The following is a 22,777-nucleotide window of genomic DNA, read 5'->3' on the forward strand; positions in this document are numbered from 1 at the left end:
GGATTTCAACTATTAAACAACTATTTGCATGTTGAACTCGAATTAACTCTCCCAAGAGAATCCACACATTTCAAATGGTATTGCATTACATAGCATATTATAAAAATTGTATCTTCTCTTTTCTTGTATCCGAAAGCCGCAATCACTGAAATATTGTAATAATAATTATAAGACCTCACTCTACCGACATTACAGTATAATATAATGTACATAATTAATTGTCAGTTCCTTTTAAGAAAATTAATCTTGTCTTCACTTTAATGGCCTTCTATCTAGTTCAGTCTTCTATTTTTAAATCTATTTTAAATCTTTATTTAAATCTATTTTAAATCTTCTATTTAGCTGAGTGGCTAAGACATATTGGCTCCTATTATCCCCAAGACACCTCATTCAGTATGTTCTATTCTTCCTGCCATAACATTGAAATTAATACCCTTTTGTGTTAATTAAACAAAGCTAAAAAAAAAATCTGGACAAGTTTACTTTTATTACTTGTTTAGATAATGTTAAATTCAGGAAATGATTACCAAATTTAATACCACAATTTTGGCTATTTATTTATTTATTTATTTATTTAATTCGTCACCCATCTCATATCAAAATGACCTTGAATGGCATTAAAACCCTAACTGATAAATATTTCTACAAAAATAAATTGGAAATCACAATCAAAAGAATATTATAATTAAAGGACAGGGAATGGAACAGGATTTGTGTGTGGGGGTGTATGGAATTACTTCTTAATTCATCAACCACCATCCAGTGTGATGCACTCCAATTGGGACTGCAAACCATTTGATACTGTCAGGTCTTCAGGGTCTTGCAGAAGGTCAAAGGGGATCTCACCTCAGAGGATAAGATGTGCCAAACGGTAGGAGCCATGGCAGAGAAGGTTCTCCTGGACTAGTCAGCTGGAATTCCTTGATTGACAGGACCCACAGCATTCCCTCTCTGCCAGCCAAGTTAAGCATCTAATATAAGGAAGAGAAAAATGGGGAAAAAACTGGAAAGTGGGAAATAGAATAGGAAGGGAAAACCTTTTCAGTTCTTCCTGGTGTATTCTGTCTGTAAACTGAAGTTCTTACCATCTATTCTTTATTAATAAATTATTTTAAAATTATTTTCAATCAGCTAGGATAATTCTGAATAATTTATAAAGATTATTAAGTAGTGATGCTGTTTTATAATTTTTGTCAAAGTCCTTCAATAATGCTATATTTGTATATTTCCAAATCTCAGGTATCTTTCTTCCCTGTAAAATAAAATTCATTATATTTTGCAAAGATTGTAAACGTGCATCCTCAGAACATTTATGATAAGAACTTTATGGTAATCCATCTGGTCCTGGCATTTTTCTTGGTTTAATCTTTTTTATAGCTTCACTAATCATTTTTCCCTATTTCTTTTACTGTTAATATTGACAACTGTTTCTATACAAAATTAATTTGATGAGAGATAGTTATCTTCTTTTGAGATTTCTTTAATTTTTCTTTACTTTTTATTTCATCTGAAATGCACTGAATTTTCTCTTGGCTCTTTTGTAAAAGTTGACTATTAGATTATATTATATATCCTCTTTAATCAAATAGGCTTTACTTGCATCTCAAACTATACTTATGTCAGTGTCTGCATTTAGACTATTTTCAAAAAATTCTGCTAATTTCTTTTTACAAAGTCTACTCATCAGCTCTGTATTTCACCACAATCGTCGGCACACTTTTAACGGAGCCCTCTTCAGTTTGCTATTTCTTCTCTAGAAGTCCTTGCCATATCCACTCTTGAATTTTTTGTTTTTGTAGAAAAAGATATACTCATCTAGCCCGGTGTTCTACTGTTAAGATTCATCCCACCATATTTCTGTAACTCATATTACACCATACTTCATTCTTTATTATATCAATCTCACATTGCTAGTTTTCCGTACCTTGTCCAATAGTATAAAGCATTTAGGGTAATGGGTTAGGATCACTTTTGGTTTCCTTTTATGTCTTTACTTTTATGTCTGTATTTTTTTGCTTCTTTTTTAAGCTCTTAATATCACTACGCTAGGATTTTTCTGTGGTATATAATACAGGGTTAGCCGATCTGCTACTCACTTATTCCTATCCCTTTGCATTCTAGTTTAAAACCTTCCTGACTAGTTTAACTAGTCATCATCGAAATAAAACTTTCCTCATCCAAAGATGTACTTAGATGTAGATAACTATACTTAATGTCACACAGAAAACAAATCAATCATAACACAATATTCTTAGCTGAGCAGTTTAGTTATGTCTGCATAAATTCATAACTTCTATAGTGTAGGACAGTGATGGCAAACCTTTTTCGCCTCAGATGCCAAAAGCACGCATGCAAGCATATCATGCACGCATACATGCCCACATCCATGGGCACACGACCCCCTCCCCCACTGCCCTGTGTGTACAGGTTTTTTTGAGCCTGGGAAGGGTGAAAACGGCCTCCCTGCCCCCTGGAGGCGCTCTGGAGGCCGGAAACTGCACGTTTCCCGACTTCTGGTGAGCCCAGTTTTCGCTCTCTCCAGGCTCTCAAAGCTTTTCTGGAGCCTGGGGAGGGTGAAAACAGTCTCCCCCACCTCCCGGAGGCCAGAAATGGCCCATTTCCCGACTTCCAATAGGCCCAGTAGTGAATTGACAGTCCGACATAGGGGTTACATGCACAACACAGACTAGTTGAAATCTACAGAATCCTTGTATTGTTAAATGAGGTTGTTAGTGTCTTGTATCATGTTTAGTGTAATATTTTAGTATTCTTACTTTGTATCCTTTTTTTTGTAGGACTGCATTAGCTTAGGCTCAGGAGAATCAAATAGAAGTATGTATCATTCGTTTGTTCTCTATCATAATAATAGTCCTCGCTGGGGAGAAGTCATCAAACTCCCAATCCCCATTGACAGATTCCGTGGATCTCACCTCCGTTTTGAATTCAGACACTGTTCCAGTGAGTATAATATTTTTGTTAATATTTTTACATATTTTGTATTAAGGATTATATTAAATAGATAAGACAAATAACCAAAACCTACAAAAATACAGGTAGCCCTCGACTTATCAATGGAAGTGCATCTACATGGAGGGAGGTATGCAGTGGAGTACCCTAAGGCTCTGTTTTAGGCCCAGTACTCTTCAACATCTTCATCGATGATCTGGATGAGGGATAAATGGGAAACTCATCAAATTTGCAGATGACACCAAGATGGCAGGAATAGCCAACACTCCAGAAGATAGGTTTACAGAAGGATCTTGACAAACTTGAACATTGGGCACTATCTAATAACATGAAAATCAGTGGTGAAAAAAGTAAGGGTCTACATTTAGGCAAGAAAAATGAAATGCACAGGTACAGTATAGTTGGTACCTTCCTCCTCCTACTACTACTACTACTAATAGTAGTAACTGTGAGAGTGCTCTTGGAGTCCTAGTGGACAACCATTTAAATATGAGCCAGCAGTGTGCAGCAGCTACCAAAAAAGCCAACACAGTTCTAGGCTGCATAAACAGAGGGATAGAATCAAGATCATGTGAAGTGTTAATGCAACTTTATAATGCTTTAGTAAGGCTACACTTGGAATACTGCATTCAGTTTTGGTCGCCACGATGTAAAAAAGATGTGGGGACTCTAGAAGGAGTGCAAAGAAGAGCAACAAAGATGATTAGGGCACTGGAGGCTAAAACATATGAAGAACGGTTGCAGGAACTGGGTAGGTCTAGTTTAATGAAAAGAAGGACTAGGGGAGACAAGATAGCAGTGTTCCAATATCTCAGGGGTTGCCACAAAGAAAAGGGAGTCAAACTATTCTCCAAAGCACCTGAGGGTAGAACAAGAAGCAATGAGTGGAAACTAAACAAGGAGAGAAGCAACTTAGAACTGAGGAGAAATTTCGTGACAGTTAGAACAATCAATCAGTGGAACAGCTTGCCTCCAGAAGTTGTGAATGCCCCAACACTGGAAGTCTTTAAGAAGATGTTGGATAGCCATTTGTCTGAAATGGTATAGGGTTTCCTGCCTAGGCAGGGAATTGGACTAGAAGACCTCCAAGGTCCCTTCCAACTCTGCTATTGTATTGTATTATCATCATAAATGGTACAGAGTCTTGGTCATTGACTAAAGTGGTGGTTAAGCAAGATACCCAAGTGACTGCTTCACTCAACGACCCAATCTTGATAACTCAGGGAATGGGGGAATCTGTGGGAGACCTCAGCCAGCTATAGGACCCACCAGTGTAGATCAGGAAATCATTTGAAAATATATGACAAAGTAAATTATGGCAATTATTTCAGCCAGCAATAGTCGTAGGAACTTACCTAACTTATAGCTACACAAGTATAAAAGTGTTTGGAAGCAGAGTTTTTTATTCTTGCAATTTTATGACATGTCAGGTTGCGAATGACTAGTCCAGAATCATCAATGGAATTGCATGCTTTAGGTAAGGATATGAACCCTGGCTTCTTTAGTCATACATATGCATTGTAACTACCATAGCATATTGACTTTCTGTTTCTTACAGATAACCTAAAGACCTAATATTTTAAAAATGTGTGTAAATATTTGATTTTGTTTTGCAGCAAAAGATAAAGGAGAAAAGAAGCTCTTTGGCTTTGCATTTACACCATTAATGAGAGATGATGGCACTACCTTATCTGATGATATTCATGAGCTTTATGTTTATAAGGTACTATTCTTCATTTTTTGTATTTTGATCCTTCCATGATTATATCCCCTCTTTGGCTTATATTTAATGTCATAAACACTGCTTCACTAGAGGTTTGCACTAGAAGATCTTCAAGGCCCCCTCCAACTCTGTTATTCTGTTACATAAAAGTTTGTAGTTTTAGAAATCTAAGAATGTTGACAGTTTTAACTTTTTAAAAATAAACAGTCAAAATATTGCAGTTAGTAATCATGGAAAAGTATTACTAAAATCTCTGTTCCTTTTTTCTTGTTTTATATTATAGCTATATGCGCACAATGTTAACACAAATTGAAAAAAGGTTCCTTATTCACCATTTTTGGGTGAATACTGCTTTTGGATAAGAGTATCCCACAAAGATTCTGAAAAAAATACTCCATTTAGCAAAGAACAATATTTTGATTTGAGTAGTAGAATAGATATTTAAAATCCTTGACAGGTAAAATAAATGAAAAAATGTTGTATTTTGAACTCACAGCGATACATTTTAATCCTTGTGAAAACTGAGATAAATTACTAATTCTGATTCTGATATTTAAAAGGAAGCTAATTCTAATGGCAGATACATGTAACTTTTTGATTATCATAAAAATAAAATGTTTATAAATGATGTAATTAATAAATAAAGGCTGTACGCATTTGTAGGCAGAACATATACATGAATAGAATAAGTTGCTTTTCAATATAGTCCGACTCACATAACAATATAACATAACAACATAAAATATAACAAATTTAATAATTTATTTTCTTGTGTCTCCAGTGTGATGAAAACAGCACTTTCAATAACCATGCACTTTACTTGGGTCTTCCATGCTGCAAAGAAGATTATAATGGTTGTCCCAACATCCCTTCAAGCTTGATATTTCAGCGCAGCACCAAAGAGTTTTTTTCAATCTCTACTCAGCTGTCTTCTACCAAACTTACTCAGAATGGTACAGCAGTTTTTTTATTCCAACAATTCATAATTCATAGTGTACCTTTTCAATGAAGCATAATAGTCTTATTTACATAAAACTTTGAAAAAGTTTTTCATATATCAGTTCTGATTAGGTTACTTGCAGCATGTATCTGTACTTGAAAGTTTCTGTTTCTATGAGTATGGAACAGTTATGAAACACAAAACAGAATTTTCAAACTAATATATATATACTTCTCCTGTGCCCTGCTTGGAGAGTCGAAGCTTAAATACAGTCTACCTGCCCTAGGACTGAGTAGATTTTTCTTTGACAACCCCTCCTTTGCCTCATTGAGGACAGTTTAAAAACTCAGTCCTCCCATAAGGACTAGTTTTGGGGAGCTTTTCAGTCCTTTGACAGATAGACTGGAACTCTCCAAGCAATTCACAGTAAATTTCAGAATTTTTTATTTTTTTCCCTTAGTGTAGTGTATTCAGTAGAACTGTTCAGAAGGATTAATTACCTTAAAGGATTGCTGAGGTGACTGTCTGTAATCTGAACTGTTGCTGGTCGCACGCAGCAGTCGGGATAGCAGAGACCACTTGTCCGGCGGCTGCCAGTGAGTGCGGGGGCGGCAGGACCATTCCTGAGCGTTTCTGGCCATTTGCCAGCATCTGGAGCTTCAGAAGAGCCTGGTATTCGCAGCGGCGTTTCTGACAATCCAACAAGCACAGTGGCCATTTTGGAAGCGACACTTTTGCGTGCTTTTTAACAGCCACTAATTGAGGCATTGAGAGGCATTGGAGGACCTTCTCTTGACAGCGCAAAGCCATGGCAGCCATTTTATACCAGCAACTTGACTCTTCTTCGCCTCGGACTATTGTGGAGATCGGAGCGTTGTGCCTTATCATCTCAGCGCAGATCGTCGCCGGGGAGTGCCTGGTCCTCTCTGGAATGCAGGCAGGGCCTCCCTCCCCTTCCAGAAGGTTTCCTGTCACAGAAGGGCGGCATTGGAGTGTCCTGGCCACCCAGCCAGCCACCAGCTATTAAGCGGATTTGCAGGTGCTTTAAAGCCAGCTGGCAAGCACCCAGTGCCCTTCCTTACTGCAGCTTCATCCTTCAAGCCGCGACTCAGCCACCCTCATTTGAAATTCATCAGTAGTGGGCATGGCAGATGAAGATTTGGGGGAACGGGAGGAGCTGGCAGGGCCCTCTTCAAAGTGCAGTAGGCCAAACCAAGGGGGGAAAGGGCGTAAGGGCACTGGGAGAAAATCATCCCATAGTTCCCCAGGGAGCAAGGGCCCCAAGAAACAGGCGGCCAAAGGGCAGGAGGCCTTAAGGGGGAGATCTGAAGGCCCCTGGGCCACGCATTCTCCCAGGAGTGTGACACTCTCCTGGGCTCACCTCCGCCCAGATCTGAGGAAGGGGAAGTTCCCTTGAATCAAGAGGATCAGTTACCATCCCTAAGAGGTAGGGAATCTCAAATTGGGTCCCCCGCAGCTTTCCTGGTGTACCTGGATTCCCCAGCTCTTTTATAAGGGAGGAGTTGGAGCCCTTTCAGTGCATCTTACCTGAGGAGGAGTTCTCAGGCTTCCTCCAGGTCCAGGCCTGCAGAAGACAAAGGCCCTGCCCTGTCAGCTGAGATAAGGGAGGTTATCGTCCAGGCCATCTCCCAGGGCGTTGTCGAAGCAATGCAACAAAAGGAAGCCAGAGGAGTTATAAGATCGGTCACCATCTCGTTGAGAACAGGGATCGCAACCCCGATTCTCCTGGTACCTCTGTTACAACTGAGGTGTCAGCCTGGGAGGAGGAGGCAGCAGACAAGTTTGAATTATCGGAGGATGAGGATATGCCCCCCGATAAGCCTGCCTTCACTGGCCTCTTCAAACCGTCTTTGTTTAAAGCTATTTTTATAAGGCCAAGGCTTCCACGGAGCTAGGCCCAGCTAAACCTAAAGCTGTCCCCTCTACTTCCAGGACCCCAAGGAGGGACTATTTAAGGAAAATGCTTCGGATCCGGAGCTCATTCCAGTCCCTGACCTGTTCATGGTTGTTGTGCAGCGCCAGTGGGTGCAGCCAGGAACATTGGCCAAGCCAAATGTGGGAGACAAAAATTTATACTGCTTAGAATCTAAAATGGAGGACATTTTGAAATTGCCAGAGGTGGATGCCCCGGTGGTCTCCTTGACTTCCAACTCGGCCCTACTGGCAGACCTTTTAGATGGTCTTAAAGCGGAGGACAAAAGCGTCAAAAGAGCCTGCCATAAGACGCACCAGGCGGCCACCTGGGCCTTAAGGCATCAACTTCTGCTTCCTTCTTCACAAGGGCATCCTTACTCTGGCTATGTCAGTTGAGATCTAAGCCTCCCTCGGAGGGATCTCGGTGGCGTCATGATCTCAATAAGATCATTACAGCTGTGGAATATTCCGCGGATGCCTCATTGAATGTGGCGAAGTTCGCCTCTAGAGCGCTGGCTTCCAATGTGACCTCATGCCGCATGCTATGGCTCCACCACTGGCAGGCAGACATGAAAGCTAAGTGGAAGCTGGCCTCAGCCCCATTCAAAGGGGGGCATCTCTTCGGAGATTCCTTAGAAAAAATTGTGATAGAGACAAAGGATAAACGGAAAATCCTTCCCTCTACTCATAAAAAGAATGAGAGGAAGGACTCTGGTTCCTTCAGGAAAAAGACCTTTTGGGGCCAGGAGAATGCTCAGGCTTCTACCTACTTTTCCTATCAGAGGTCCTACAATCAATCTAGCGATAGGGGTCAAGACAGGAGCACCTTTGGGTCCCGGGGCAGGCAACAACACCAGGGCTCCTTCCAACAACCGCCAGTTCAGGTGCGATAAGTGACTGTCAGAGTGATCCTCCCATCGGGGGCCGACTGCAACTTTATGCAGACCGATGGGAGGAAATCACAATGGATACGTGGATCTTCAACACCATCAGGAAAGGTCTGGTCCTAGAGTTTCTGACATTCCCTCCATGGACGTTTATTCGTTGCCCCCTCCCCCAAACCCCCTCAAAAGGTCCCTCATGCAGGCAGAGATCTGTCACCTTCTGCAAATAAATGCCATAGAGCCAGTTCCATCGGACCAGGAGGGGAAGGGCTTCTATTCCATTCCCTTCCTGGTCCCAAAGAGTTCAGGGGGTGGAGGGCCATCTTGGATTTGAAGCGCCTGAATCAGCATATGGCCTACAAGCGCTTCAACATGCAGTCCTTCCAATCCATCTTGTACTGCATAAGACAGGGGGACCTGCTCACGTCCATTGATCTGAAAGAAGCTTACCTGCATGTGCCCATCCATGCATCGCACAGGAAGTTCCTGCGGTTTTACTACAACGAGAGGCATTATCAGTACAGGGCTCTTCTCTTCGGCTTCTCGTCCATGTCCAGGACTTTCACCAAGCTTCTGGTGGCAGTGGCGGCTCACCTTCATGCCCGGCATATTCGCCTAGAATGGTACCTGGACAACATCATCAGTCGTCGAGCCGTCACCAGGCCATAAGAGATGTGCAAGCCACCATACGTGCCCTACAGAACTACGGCTTTTCAGTGAATCGAAAGAAAAGTCATCTAGAACTGGTAACTCACATTCAGCACCTTGGCACCATAATAGACTGTGTTTCGTGCCAGGTGTTTCTGTCACCAGATCGGCTGCGCAATCTCAGGAGCAGGATCCGCCAGTGCGGTTGGGTCAGATCCCTGCCGATTGTCCAACTCTCGCAGTTTCTTGGCATCATGATATCTTGCCTAAAAATAGTTCCCTGGGCGCGGCTTCATGCCAGGGAAGTACAGTGGTTCTTACTGCCGATGCCGAGATCGGAGGCCAGCAACTCGCCCAGAAAGGTTCAGCTTCCACTGAAGGTGATTCGCTCCCTCAGATGGTGGCAGTCGACAGCAGTAGAGAAAGGTTGCCAATTCAAGGAACCCAAAAGAGTCATGGTCACCTCAGATGCCAGTCTCTATGGCTGGGGGGCACATTGTCAGGGTTAACTGACACAAGGCAGATGGTTGCAGACAGAGGCAGCTCGAAGCATAAATTGACTGGAGCTGAGAGCAGCCAGGCTCGCCCTAAGACGGTTTTCAGCCCAACTTCTGGGTCACCATGTCACCTAGCATCAATCAGACCAGATCACATATCCGGGGCCAGCAATGTCAGGCTGAGCCGACAGACGTCTGGCTGAGCCGACAGACGATCGACAACTCTGAGTGGCGTCTACATCCAGCTCTGTTACGGCGGATAGTGCGGTGGTTCAGTCAACCACAAATTTACCTGTTCACAACTAAAGTCAACATGCAACTGCCAAGATTCTTTTCACATTACCACTTGCCCCAGGCAGAGGGGACGGATGTGCTGAGATCCAAGTGGCCTCCAGCCCTCCTCTACGCTTTCCTGCCCCTACCGCTCATTCTGCAGGTAATCACCAAACTCCTTGCGGAGGAGGCGGAGATTATACTGGCAGCTCCGCATTGGCCCAGTAGGTCCTGGTACACGGATCTGGTTGATCTATCCATCCAGAAACCGTGGAGGATTCCTCAGGAGCAGATCTCCCTCAGCCAGGGGGTCATCAGTCATCCAGACCCCCAGTGGCTTCAACTAACCGTATGGCACTTGAGGAGGAGCTCCTGAGGAAACAAAATCTTTCTGACAAAGTCATCCAGAGCATTCAAGCATCCAGAAGACCATTCACAACACGCATATACGACGCGACCTGGGCCACGTTCTCCATCAGGTGCAAGAAATGTGATATCGTAAACGTTTCAGCATCCATACCCCAACTTCTGGACTTCCTTCAAGAGGGGTTGGACAAAGGGTTGGCGCCCAACACTCTCCATCGCCAGGTTGCAGCTTTGTCCACTATACTGGCTAGGGGCACTCATCAGTCCCTGAGTCAACACCATCAGGTCAGGAGTTTCCTGAAAGGCACATCCACCATCCGCCCTCAGGCTATACACAGTTAGCCTTCCTGGAACTTACCTTATGTTCTGCGAGCCCTGATGGAAGCGCCTTTCGAACCGATTCGAACTGCCAGTCTTCGGCATTTGACCTTTAAAACTGCCTTCTTAGTAGCAATTACTTCTGCTAGGAGGGTATCAGAGATTGCAGCACTTTCTGTCAGAGAGGAACTGTGTATTATCCATCACGACCGGGTCATCCTGCAACTCGATCCTTCCTTCATAGCAAAAGTAAATACTCACTTTCACAGGGCCCAGGAGGTGATCCTCCCAAACCTTTGCCCCAGACCTGAGCATCCTAAAGAACATTCCTGGCACAAGCTAGACGTTCGACGAGTGGTGCGCATATATATTAAAAGGACCAAGGACTTTAGACGTTCAGAGTCATTCTTTGTGTCGTTTAAGCCTGGGTCATTGGGCCGTAAGGTCTCTTCCTCAACCATTGGACCTTGGCTGCAGGCCTATATAAAAATGGTTTATGAGCATCAGGGCAGGACCGTGCCAGGTCGAGTGACGGCACACTCTACAAGGAATGCTGCTACCACAGTAGCCTGGGCGACCCAAGCTTCTATTATTGACATTTGCAGAGCGGCTATGTGGGCGTCTCCTACAGCATTCATCAGAAATTACAAAATTGACACCTTTGTCACAGCTGGAGCCTCCTTTGGAAGACGTGTTTTACAGCAAGTTGCCTCGGCTCCGGACAATCTGGACATGAGTTCTTCCATCCCTGGGACACAATAGCTTAGGTATGTCTCATGCTTGGACTCTCCAAGCAGTGCACAGGAGAATGACCGTTGGCTTACCCGAACGGTCGTTCTCTGAGCACTGCGGGAGAGTCCAAACCTGCCCAGGGTTTATCGCGGTGTCCAAGATTCTGCATCATGATCAAGATACCTGAGGGTGTCCTACAGTGGATAAGACTTCGTTTTTAAACTGCCCTCAAAGAGGCAAAGGAGGCATGGTCAAAGAAAAATCTACTCAGTCCTAGGGCAGATAGACTGTATTTAACCCATGCTTGGACTCTTCTGCAGCGCCCAGAGAACAACCGTTCAGGTAAGCCAACGGTCATTTGTGGTGATTAACTTCCCAATTGCAATTGTAAATAAAGTATAATTAATTATTTTAATAATAATAGAAAAATTCAAAGAATTGGGTATTTAGAGTGTACAAATTCATAAAAGTAGTCTTGAAAATGAGATTCTCAGTCATCCAGGTCATGGTTATCCCAAAGATGCTTTTTTCAAGAAACAATTGGGCTTTCTGGTTTTTCTTTGAAGACATTTTGCTTCTTATCCAAGAAGCTCCTTCAGCTCTGACTGGACGGTGGGGAATAGAAGGATTTATGCCCCTTGCAGACAGCGGGTCATTTGCAGTCTTTTAGTAGGTCATTAAGGTCATCTGAAAGTTCATCTGTGCAATCAGGGTCACCTGAGTATGCAAATTGGATACAGTCAGAACAGAAAAAGAAGCAATGATTCTCTCCTATTGACCTTGACTACTATATGGACATATATGTTTTCCTGACACCAAAAATTGATAGGACTGGGAATTCAATTACCCAGCCTATAGTTCTGGAATTTCTGCTGATTTCTCTTCCAAGTATAAATTGGGTCCTATCCTACTGAGGGTTTTTTCCAAGATCAACCAACTTGTCTAGATGCTGCCACCTACTGTAATTACATCAAGCATTTTCACATAAGATATATTCCTACAATACTTACTAAATTAAAGTTGTTTAGACAGGCATTTTTGAATCTGGCTTAGTATGCTATGATGTTATGTCTTAGTTATGTAATATAGAAGGAACTGCAGTTTATTCAATATAAAATTAAATATAATAGTGATGTGCACTTAATTAATATGTTTCTGGGTCACATACTGTGAAAACAAGAGAACATTATAACTGAAATTACAAGTATTAATCAAAGTAGTGTCCAATAATTTCTTAAATTATTTAACAAATATATTTTATATTTTGTTCTTACCCTAGACTAAATGATCTTCATAAAAATCCATAAAAATTGCTATCAGTGTATTCAGAGTGTTTTAGATAATGGTACTATTATTTATATACTTATTTATATATTATTTCCTTTCTACTATATACAGTGGACCTGCTTGCTCTTCTGAAATGGAAAGCATATCCAGATCGTGTAATGGATATTTTAGGAAGACTGCGCCAAGTCAGTGGCGAAGAAATTGTTAAGGTATTGAATTTGGTTTCAGCTATTATTAACAAATTAATTACAATAACATCACTTTTAGGGGGAAAAAATCCAAAAAGTTATTAATATTTGTATTTATCAATGAATAAAATCTCAGTGTATTCACAAATGTAAGAAGTTATATGTCAACTTCTCTTCATTAGTTTATGAACTAAAATGATATGGAGAACCCTGAACTATTTCAAATCTTCTTTTTCTGCCCCATTTTTAAAAAGTAACATGGTATTGTCAGGCCCGGGCTCAAAAACAATACAGTGACATCTAGTCCAATTTTTTATTTGTGTCGATTTAATAGAAAGAATTTTGCCAGACTAAAACTACAACCTTCTAACCTAACAGATGTACTCTGAGAGATTCTATGTATGGCTATTCTAAAAACTCTGCCTCCCTTCCCCAGACAGTTCAGAAGTGCACAGTCATTTATTCTGGGCTGGAATATACAGTCTCTTCCTGGGGAAACAATGGTATTCTTGTCAAGATTCCTTCCCCACTTCTTCTCCAGGTGCACTTTTCACACAGGTATTGAAAATGTGTGATATAGTATTAATAAGACTAACAAATAATGCTTAATGATCTGCATATCTGAGATTACAATAACTAGGATTTTTTGGATTGCTGTTACTAAGTAACGCAGTCACATGACATCTCATATACCACATTGCTTAGTGGCAACAATCCAAGTTCCAACTGCAATCGTAATTCAAGGACTAAAATTATAAATTTACACCAAATGTCTGGAAAGTTCTTTCCAAACCCATTTGAACATTTTCCTGTCAGAATCCCTGTTCTCAGTTTTACCATCATGTGTATGCTTCCATTTGTTATGGATCCTGTCTAGTTATGAACCCTTATTCATTTTTAAAAATGTATATATGATTGCCTATATTATATAAATATATAAATACAACCATAGATAGTTATCAAATGCACAAATAATAAAAAAGCAAGATCAAAATTTGAATACTTAATTAGTGCCATAAGAGAACCCTATCAAAAAGATTAACCTGGATTTTTGCCCCTCAGATTTGTCACTTGTTATTGAGTGGACTTGACTTTATAAAAAGGCTCATAAAAAATTGAGGTCTAGAAGAATTTATTCAGAATATCTGGCTTTGATTTTTCTATAGAATGTTGTACTTCAGTATTAGAGAATAATCAATGTATTTCTTACATATAATGTCAGAAAATTATGAAATTGTTTGGTTTGGTAGAAAATTCTGTAAAGATACTAAAAATCCTTATGCTTTTCCAGTTCTTGCAGGACATTCTGGATACATTGTTTGTAATTCTGGATGATAACACAGAAAAATACGGACTTCTGGTATTTCAATCTTTGGTAAGAACAAAATATTTCTGACAGATCAATCTGATGCAAGATGTGAAGGCACTTTCCCTTCATTACTATTCTAAAAATTAACATACTATTTCCCTTCTCTGCATTAGTTGCTGAAACTTTTCCGAATTCTCCTTAATCACTTGTGAATCGACATCTATCATGGTACCTTTTCTGTTTTTTTAAATATTTATTTATTTATTTTTATCATACCTTTTTTGTTTTCACAAATAACTCAAGGCAATGAACATATCCAATACACCTTTCTTCTCTTATTTTCCCGACAACAACCCTATCAGGTAAGTTGGGTAGCAAGAGAGAAAGTGAGTGACTGGCTCAAGGTCACCCAGCTGGTTTTCATGGCTAAGGCAGGAATAGAACTCGTGGTCTCATGCTTTCTAGACTGGTGCTTTAACTGCTAGAGCAACTGGCTCTTTTGTTGATCCTTGTTTCCAAAAATGCAGATTAATGGCAATTCCCATGAGCTTCCTTGAATGCAAAATGTTATCACCTCTGAATTTTGAAATGCTGAATAATTACAATAAGTTTGAATGTTCAGCTACCATTGGAAATGTTAGAATAGTTGCAAATTATTTTGTTCTTAAATGTTCGATATTCTCATGACTTTCTGTGAGTTAAATTAAACTGATATGGACCATCTGATGGTGAAGTTTATACACCAACTACAGTCATACTGTTCTGTATGGCAATATACAAATAGCCTAAAGGAACATATATATCTTGAATTAATGATTAAACTAAGAATTTGTTTTAATTTGAGAACTGATTCCATTGTTTGTGTATTTGGCTGCCTAAATTGGGATTAAAGAATCATTTTTGATTGTTAAAAGCTAGAAATCAAACATCCTTGAAAATCTGCAAATTACTTTATTGTAGGTTTTGGCCATCAGATTTTAAGAAGAATAAGGCAGAATATGGGACTTGCTATTTCATTTTCCATGATTAAAATCTAGAGGGCCAAACAAGAATCTGTTTAGAAGACACTCCTAAATTAAAATCTTCTTAATTGATCAGTGTTTTAAATTCTAGGGCGATTGTTTACTTCATATTCAACAACAAAAAGTTTATTTGTGTGGAGCAAGCAACCATCACTACTTTTGCAAAATAGCTTTATTTTTTTCTCAGAGTCATGCAGTAAGATTGAAATATAATCCTTACAAGGATTTCAGGAATGGCAAGATCTAATAAAAGGAACTTCACATAAAATCATAGTGGCCTCATACATAAAATTTAAAAAGGGCAAGGCTGATTAAAATTCAATGTTAAAAGTTAAATTAAAATGGGTCGCCACTCCCGGGCTGTGGCCCACTACTGGGTCTTGAGCCTTTCAGAATCGGGAGATGGAAGTGGAGGGCGAGTGTGCATGCACGAATCTCCATTTGAGCAAGCAGTGGGTGAGCATGTACACGTATGCTCCATTTGCAGGTACAGGTACATTTGCACTCCCCTCACACAAATGGAGTCGCGTGCACATGGCCCCTTGCGTGGTACCATCCCCTCTCCTTCTCTCTCCCCCCTCGGCTGGTCCATAAAGCCAAAAGGATTGGGGAACTTTGAATTTAAAGATGGATGGCTTTCAGGACCCTCCAAGCTAGCATTTGGGGCAGACTCATGAACTTGGAGGAAAGATCTTTAAAATTCTATGTTTAAGAAGCTGAAGTTATTTTTCAGCCTATAACATCTGATATTATTTGTTTTAAATCTTTCTGAAGTAAATTAGCACTTTTCTGACTATATTTCTATCTTTAAATTCATAGTTACTATTTTTATTTCCCATTTGGTAGCCATTTCTGAAACTATCAGAGAAATAATTATAATATTAATTTTGAATAAAAGCATTACTTCTATCAAGAATATATATTGAGTCAGAATGGAGCAATAAGTTACAATTGTCATGAAACATCCTTATGCAAGATAATTAAATATCATTTATTCAAGCCCTTATACACAAGCTCATGTGCTCATTTAGTTATCTTTGTCTTCCTAAACATGTTTCTTTTTTTCTCTTTTTCTTTCAGGTGTTTATCATAAATCTCTTGCGTGATAGCAAATATTTTCATTTTCGACCTGTAATTGATACTTATATTCAGAAGCACTTTGCAGGAGCTTTAGCATATAAGTAAGTCATCTCTTTATGGAGGCCAGTTTATTACGTAAATGTTAATATCAACACAGTAATTTTTAGAAAAGCATATTCATTTGCATGGGTTTTTGTAAATACTAAGCTCTCACAGAGAATAGTTTATAGAATCTGCATAGCGAAGGGTTAAAAATGGAGCAAAATCCTAGTCACTGAAATGATTATAGATGATTATAGATCAAAACTATGCTGTTAAACCATCATTTGTTTATTTAATTTATTGTAACATACATTTATACACACACACACACACACACACACACACACACCAGTGGTGGGTTTCAAATTTTTTTAGAACCTCTTCTGTAGACGTGGCCTGCTTTGTGGGAGTGGCTTGTCAGGCATGTGACTGGGTGGGAGTGGCTTGCCGGCCATGTGATCGGGTGGGAATGGCTTGTCAGTCATGTGACTGGGTGGGCATGACCAACTTGTAAAATGTGATGAAACTCACTTAACAATGCTCTTGCTTAGCAACCAAAATGTTTTCTCAGAAACTGGCATTTGAAGCACACAAGTCTTAAAGCTGTCAAGTTACAAGACCCTTGCACCCCTAACCCTTTAGAAAAAAACCCCAGGGGTGTTCAAACTTGACAGCTTTAAGACTTGTGGATTTCAACTGCCAGAATTCCTCCTCTCGTTCTTCATCTTGATGATGTGTGGACAGGCGGGGGGAGAGAGCTGGAACCGGTTCTAAACGCCACTGTAGATTTGTGGAACCTCTTCTATAGAAGAGGTTAGAACTGGCAGGAACCCACCCCTGACACACACATATACAAACACATACACATACATATACTCACATGTAGCATATAAATAGAGAGATTTAAGTATAGACATAGATATTGATATATTTCAGAAAAAAATGTCACTTTGAGCATCTCTCCTATTGAAATGTCTGTAAAAAAATGTGGTTTTTTTTATTCAGAGAACTCATCCGCTGTTTGAAATGGTATATGGATCGATCAGCTGATCTAGTACGACAGGATCATATTCAAGAAGCAATGCGGGTATGATTTCTATGTGAAGATTACTTCGTTTAAAAAGTAAAATATTATTTCTTTTCTAAGGGCAAAATTTAACTAGGAATGAAAATTAAATAATATATTATTTAATGGGTTTTTTCCCAGTGATTTCCAGCAATATCGATCTTCAGTGGTGCTATTTAGAATTAAATGCTTACCTCCAAATATTGATTTAAGAAGGTGATACTCTGGAACTTAAAAATGGGGTTACAAATCAGATTTATTGTGGTTGAGTCAGTGGAGTAATTTAAATCTGGAGTGAAACACTGGAATAAAAATGTACTCACTCATCAACAGTGGAACTGGAGGGTTTGCTGAAAGTGCAGTTTCTTCTCAAAGATATAGATAACAGTTGGATTCCTCCATGTTATTTCTCATATGTGTTAAATATATATTCATCATTAATATTAAGCAAAAATGATAACATTAATTTCCAAAATTGGAAAACAAATTTAAAACATTGGATAATCTTTTTGCACTACAGTACTGTCCAGATCTTTTCAAGTTTTTCTTTTAAAAATATTACTCCATCTTGTTTATTTGGTTCATCCTTTATATATGTAAATATTATATTATTGCTATCTCCTACCGTGTTTCCCTGAAAATACAACCTGTCCTGAAACTAACGCCTTGCCACATTTTTCGCATGGGCAAAAATATAAGCCCACCCCTGAAAATAAGCCCCCTGGACAACCCCCTCCTCTGGCCTGGCAGAGCACTGCTCACTGACCTAGTGGTATCCCGAAGACGCTAAGCCACAGGAGCCAGGGTGGAAGGTGCGCACATTGCTTGGCGTCTTTGGGATACGGCTAGGTTGGGGAGTGGCGTTCTACCTTGCCCGGGGGGGGGGGAATTGCCAGGCGACTGCTCCCTTGCAAGCGGGCTCCCAAAGAGCCAGGCACAGCCTCAGGGGCGAAACAGCCATGAGGTGACCACGCTCACGAGCAGCCGCCCAGCAAACCCCCTCTCCAGCCGGGCAAAGTGCCATTCCATGACCTAGGGGGTATCCCTAAGGCACCAAGCCACATGGTGCTCTGCCTACCCCCCAGCTCCCACGGCTTGGCACATTAGGGATACCCCCTAGGTCAGTGCATGGAGCTCTGCCCAGCTGGAAAGACAGGTTACGCGAGCGCCTGTTCTGCCTGCAGCAAGCATGCCTCCTAGCCTCACCATGCCCTGGCCCAGCTCTCATTGCAGGGTGCCGCCGCCACGCTCTGAGCATAATTTCTTCTCCGGCTTCCAAACTCCAAAACTCGGCTGCTGAGTCTTCCAGCAGCGGCCGCTCTAGGAGTGTGCTCTATGGTTGTGGGCTGGCTGCTGGAAGACTCTCTGTCCGGAAGACTCTCTGTCCAGCAGCCAGCTCACAACCATAGAGAGCACTCCTCGAGTGGCTGCTGCTGGAAGACTCGGCAGCCAAGTTTTAGAGTTTTAAAGCCGGAGAAGAAGTTATGCTTGGAGTGCGGCGGCGGCTGGGCCAGGGCATGTTGAGTCTGGGAGGCTTGCTTGCTGGGGCGGAACAGGCGCTCACTCAACCCCCCTCTCCAGCCGGGCAGAGCTCCATGCGCTGACCTAGGGGATATCCCTAATGTGCCAAGCCGCGGGAGCTGGGTGGGGGGCAGAGTGCCACGTAGCTTGGCGCCTTAGGGATATCCCCTAGGTCAGCGAATGGTGCTCTGCCCGGCTGGAGAGGGGGTTTGCTGGGCGGCTGCTCGTGAGCGTGGTCACCTCATGGTTGCTTCACCCCTGAGGCTGTGCCCGGCTCTTCGGGAGCCCGCTCACAAGGGAGCAGCTGCCTGGCAACCCCAAAATAATAAGCCCTCCCCCTATAATAAGCCCAAGGCCATATTTCGTGGGACAACAGAAAATAAGACCCTGTCTTATTTCCAGAGAAACACGGTACCAAAGATAAAGAATACTAGGCCATAATTTGCCATATAACAATAGATTGTATGTTTTTCTTTTGCAAATACTTTGAAACTGCGATTTTTGCAAATAGCTTTCTTGGAGGAGAATGCTAAATGTTTATTCATTTTATTGATTTTTAACTAAATATGGAGTGCCCACTACTCAGAGTCGCTTCAAACTCTGAGATTGGCAGCAAATAAGTTTAATAATAATAGTAATATCCTTCACATAAAGGATATTAATTTGAATATTAATAATGTACTTAATTTTCCGCTCTTATAAACCCATTGTTCTTTGTTTTCCTGATTCCATTTCTGTTTCTTAAGGCATTGGAATATCTTTTCAAGTTTATTATTCAGTCTCGGATCCTTTACTCCAGAGCTACTTGTGGAATGGAGGAGGAACAATTTAGAATTAGCATCCAAGAACTTTTCCAGTCAATCAGATTTGTACTCAGCTTGGACAGCAGAAGCTCTGAGACTCTCATCTTTACACAGGTTATAAATATCTACAGTTCTATTTTGTGTATTTCATTGTTGCCTTTATAAATTAATATAATTACTTAACATACTGAAACTGTTCAGAGGAAAATAACCAATTCTTTAGGAAAATACTAGCAAATCATAAAACAATCCTTCTACAATCCTATTTTCAGTTTTCTATTTATTTATTTTACTGGACTTACATGCTGCTTCAGTCATATATGTCTTTGAGTGATACAAATAGTAATGAAATTAAAAATTAAAAACATAGCTATATTTTAATATAAATCACCAGGTTTCTGAAAAACAACTGCAACCCATATTTACATTTAACCATCAGGTATGACAAAAATTACCCCACAGCCTGTGAAATCCACTGGAACAATTTCACTTTCAGATCTCAAAGGATAGGCAGAGATTACTGGGAGAAGGTGGTTCCTAGATGCCAAGCATTTAAAGGTGACAATCAACATCCTGGATTGCACTCAGAACAATACTGATAAGCAGTGTAGCTCTCAAAGCAGACATGTTCCTTGGGTAGACTGTTGGGCATCCAAACTTCTTGAGTTGCTTTATTGTGAAGCAATTGAAATTTGTGGTCTTCAATGGCCACCTTATGCAATAATTTAATTATTTAGTTGAGAGGAAACCAAGGGTTAAGTGACTATGAGCAAAGCCTACTAATGCAGGAAAGACTATAATTGTTACACAAGATGAAGCTCTGTAATAGCCCTTCTTAACCACAGCTGCCATCTGCTCTTAAGCTGGAGTCCCATATTATGAATTAACACTGAATGAGAAGTACAGCCCCATCCAGAGTCAGAGATAGAATACCTTTGGAATTGGAGGGCTTCTATATAAAAAGCTATTTCCCCTTGTTGACATTGAACCAGACTCTGTTTATTCCCATCCAAACTTTTATGGCTTCCAAGCTCTGGGATAAAATCTGTGTCATATCTTCTATTTGTTTGGAGTCAAGGTACACAATTGAATATCATCTGCACACCAATACTACCTGTTTTGTGTTATTGGATGACCATTACCATTAGCTTCATGTAGATGTTAAGTAAGAGAAGACAAGGTGTCAACTTCTGCAGCATATCACAATAGAGAGCCCCACCACCAATGTCTGGAGCTGCCCATTTAAGAAGAATTACTACAAAGCAGTGCCACTTACTCCTAACCTTTGCAGGTGGTCCAGAAAAATATTATGATCAATGGCAGCTAAGCAACTAAGAGAAAACACAGTATCAGAGGGATTACATCCATATCCCATTCTTGCCATAGAATGACAGAAAAGTAATCAATGTGGGTTCAGTTTCATGTCTGGGCCTGAATCATCATGAAAAGGGTCCTGATAAACTGTGTCCTCCAGTGTTTTCTGCAATTACAAACCATAGAAAAACATCCTAATAACTTTTCCACAGAAGGAAAGATTGGAGACTAGCTTATAGTTATCTAAAGTTACTAGGGCAACCTATATTTTACTGAGGTGTAGCATCCCTTCACAAAGAAACATTCAACGCAATTCAATTTGATAAACATTTTCTATAAAGATTTTAACAGCAAAGTAATAGTTGGTTCAGTAAAAAGTCCCAAGCAAGAGAGTTTTCTAAGCTATTCAATTGCTGCCCATTAAATAATATGAATTTCAGGCTTATTAATATGTCTAAGAAGTATCTAATATTCTTGCATATTTGTGAAAGAAATAAATCTGAAGAATCTAGTACAAATAATAGGTTGTTCTATAAAGAAAATAAAATTTTGATAGCAGTGTTTTCTAACCGTTAACTTTAATTTTTCACCTCTGACACAGTACTTGAGAAGATTATATATTCATTTAAAATCTTCTTTAATACTTAATGCATCAAAAGTTTACCTTTTTTTGTTTCCCACTTGCCACTGTGTTGTCCCTTAACCCTAATTGCCCCATAGGCCCCTCAGCCTGAAGGACAGGTGAGCGGAGCTGGGACATGTGCCCCACAAAAATGTGGTGGCATTGCAAGGCCGTCATTTAAATCTGTAAGTAATTATCCCCATATCCTGTACAACTTTTAATCATGGATGTATCTAGCGAGTGTTTTTCCAGTCCATTTTTCTGCACAATGTACTAAAATATATCGCACAGTTCACCGTTTGCAACTATAAAGAGATTTGCAAAACACTTAACATTTGAATATAAGAGTTACTCTGTGTTTGCATGAGTCACTTTGAATACGAGCACCAGTTATTAGAGAGAAATTATATCAGATGGCAAACTTTTACATTATCTCTGGTAATTCAAATAATATATATTAATGATGATAATAAAAAGTAACAAAAATCTCATAGAAGAATATTTACTAACTCAAATATTGAGTTTGGGTTATGTCATACTGTAAACAACTAAATATTCATGCATCTGTAAGAGCCAATAATGAAAATACAAATGATGTTGTATTTTGTATGTATGTTGAAAAAGATTTTTAATCTCTTTCTGTTAACATTTTTTCATGGAAATAGCCAAGAGCATTGTGTTCTCTCTAATTACAGGTCTTTTGATATTATCACCTCTGATATAACTGTCACTGGAAATAATAGCAATATTTAATAATTGCTGAATATTTCCCTGGCATGAAATTGACTTATCTTAAAAATAAAGAAATTAAAATAACAATGGTTGTTTGGTTCAATATTTAATTATTATCTTTATTTCTTGTATCTATATTTCTTTGGATTGAGAACATTTATTCTAAAATACTCAGTGGAAGTCATCACCCATCTTTAATTTAACTACCAGTATAATTTATAAATGAAATAAAACAAACAGAAATGAATAGCCAGAACAGGAGAAATAATAAACTGTTTGCAATGGCTTGCCAGGTGCTGATGCAGGATAACCCACTCATACTTACGAGTGGGATACCTACAGACATATTTGCATCAGGTGTTATGACTTCATTGCATTATTACATTATTTGTGCAATTTTGTCATGAAACATTGACAACCATGATACTGCCTTGGTATCATTAAGGCTCGTTGCAAATCCCACTGGTAGCACTGTTCATCATAGAGAGATGTGTTACTTGTATCGTAT

At 40.1% G+C, this 22,777-nt stretch overlaps 1 protein-coding gene across 1 annotated transcript in view; it reads left to right on the forward strand.

Annotated features, from left to right (window-relative positions):
- Positions 1-22,777, forward strand: part of DOCK3 (dedicator of cytokinesis 3) — a 176,289-nt gene that overhangs the window by 62,339 nt on the left and 91,173 nt on the right. The window contains exons 16-23 of the mRNA XM_032239081.1: positions 2,796-2,958; positions 4,584-4,690; positions 5,472-5,643; positions 12,682-12,779; positions 14,050-14,133; positions 16,170-16,270; positions 17,217-17,298; positions 19,545-19,715. Of these exons, the coding sequence (XP_032094972.1) occupies positions 2,796-2,958; positions 4,584-4,690; positions 5,472-5,643; positions 12,682-12,779; positions 14,050-14,133; positions 16,170-16,270; positions 17,217-17,298; positions 19,545-19,715 (978 nt within the window). The remainder of the gene's footprint in view (positions 1-2,795; positions 2,959-4,583; positions 4,691-5,471; positions 5,644-12,681; positions 12,780-14,049; positions 14,134-16,169; positions 16,271-17,216; positions 17,299-19,544; positions 19,716-22,777) is intronic.

This window comes from Thamnophis elegans, chromosome 2 (genome assembly GCF_009769535.1).
Source record: "Thamnophis elegans isolate rThaEle1 chromosome 2, rThaEle1.pri, whole genome shotgun sequence".
Classification (NCBI taxonomy): domain Eukaryota; kingdom Metazoa; phylum Chordata; class Lepidosauria; order Squamata; family Colubridae; genus Thamnophis; species Thamnophis elegans.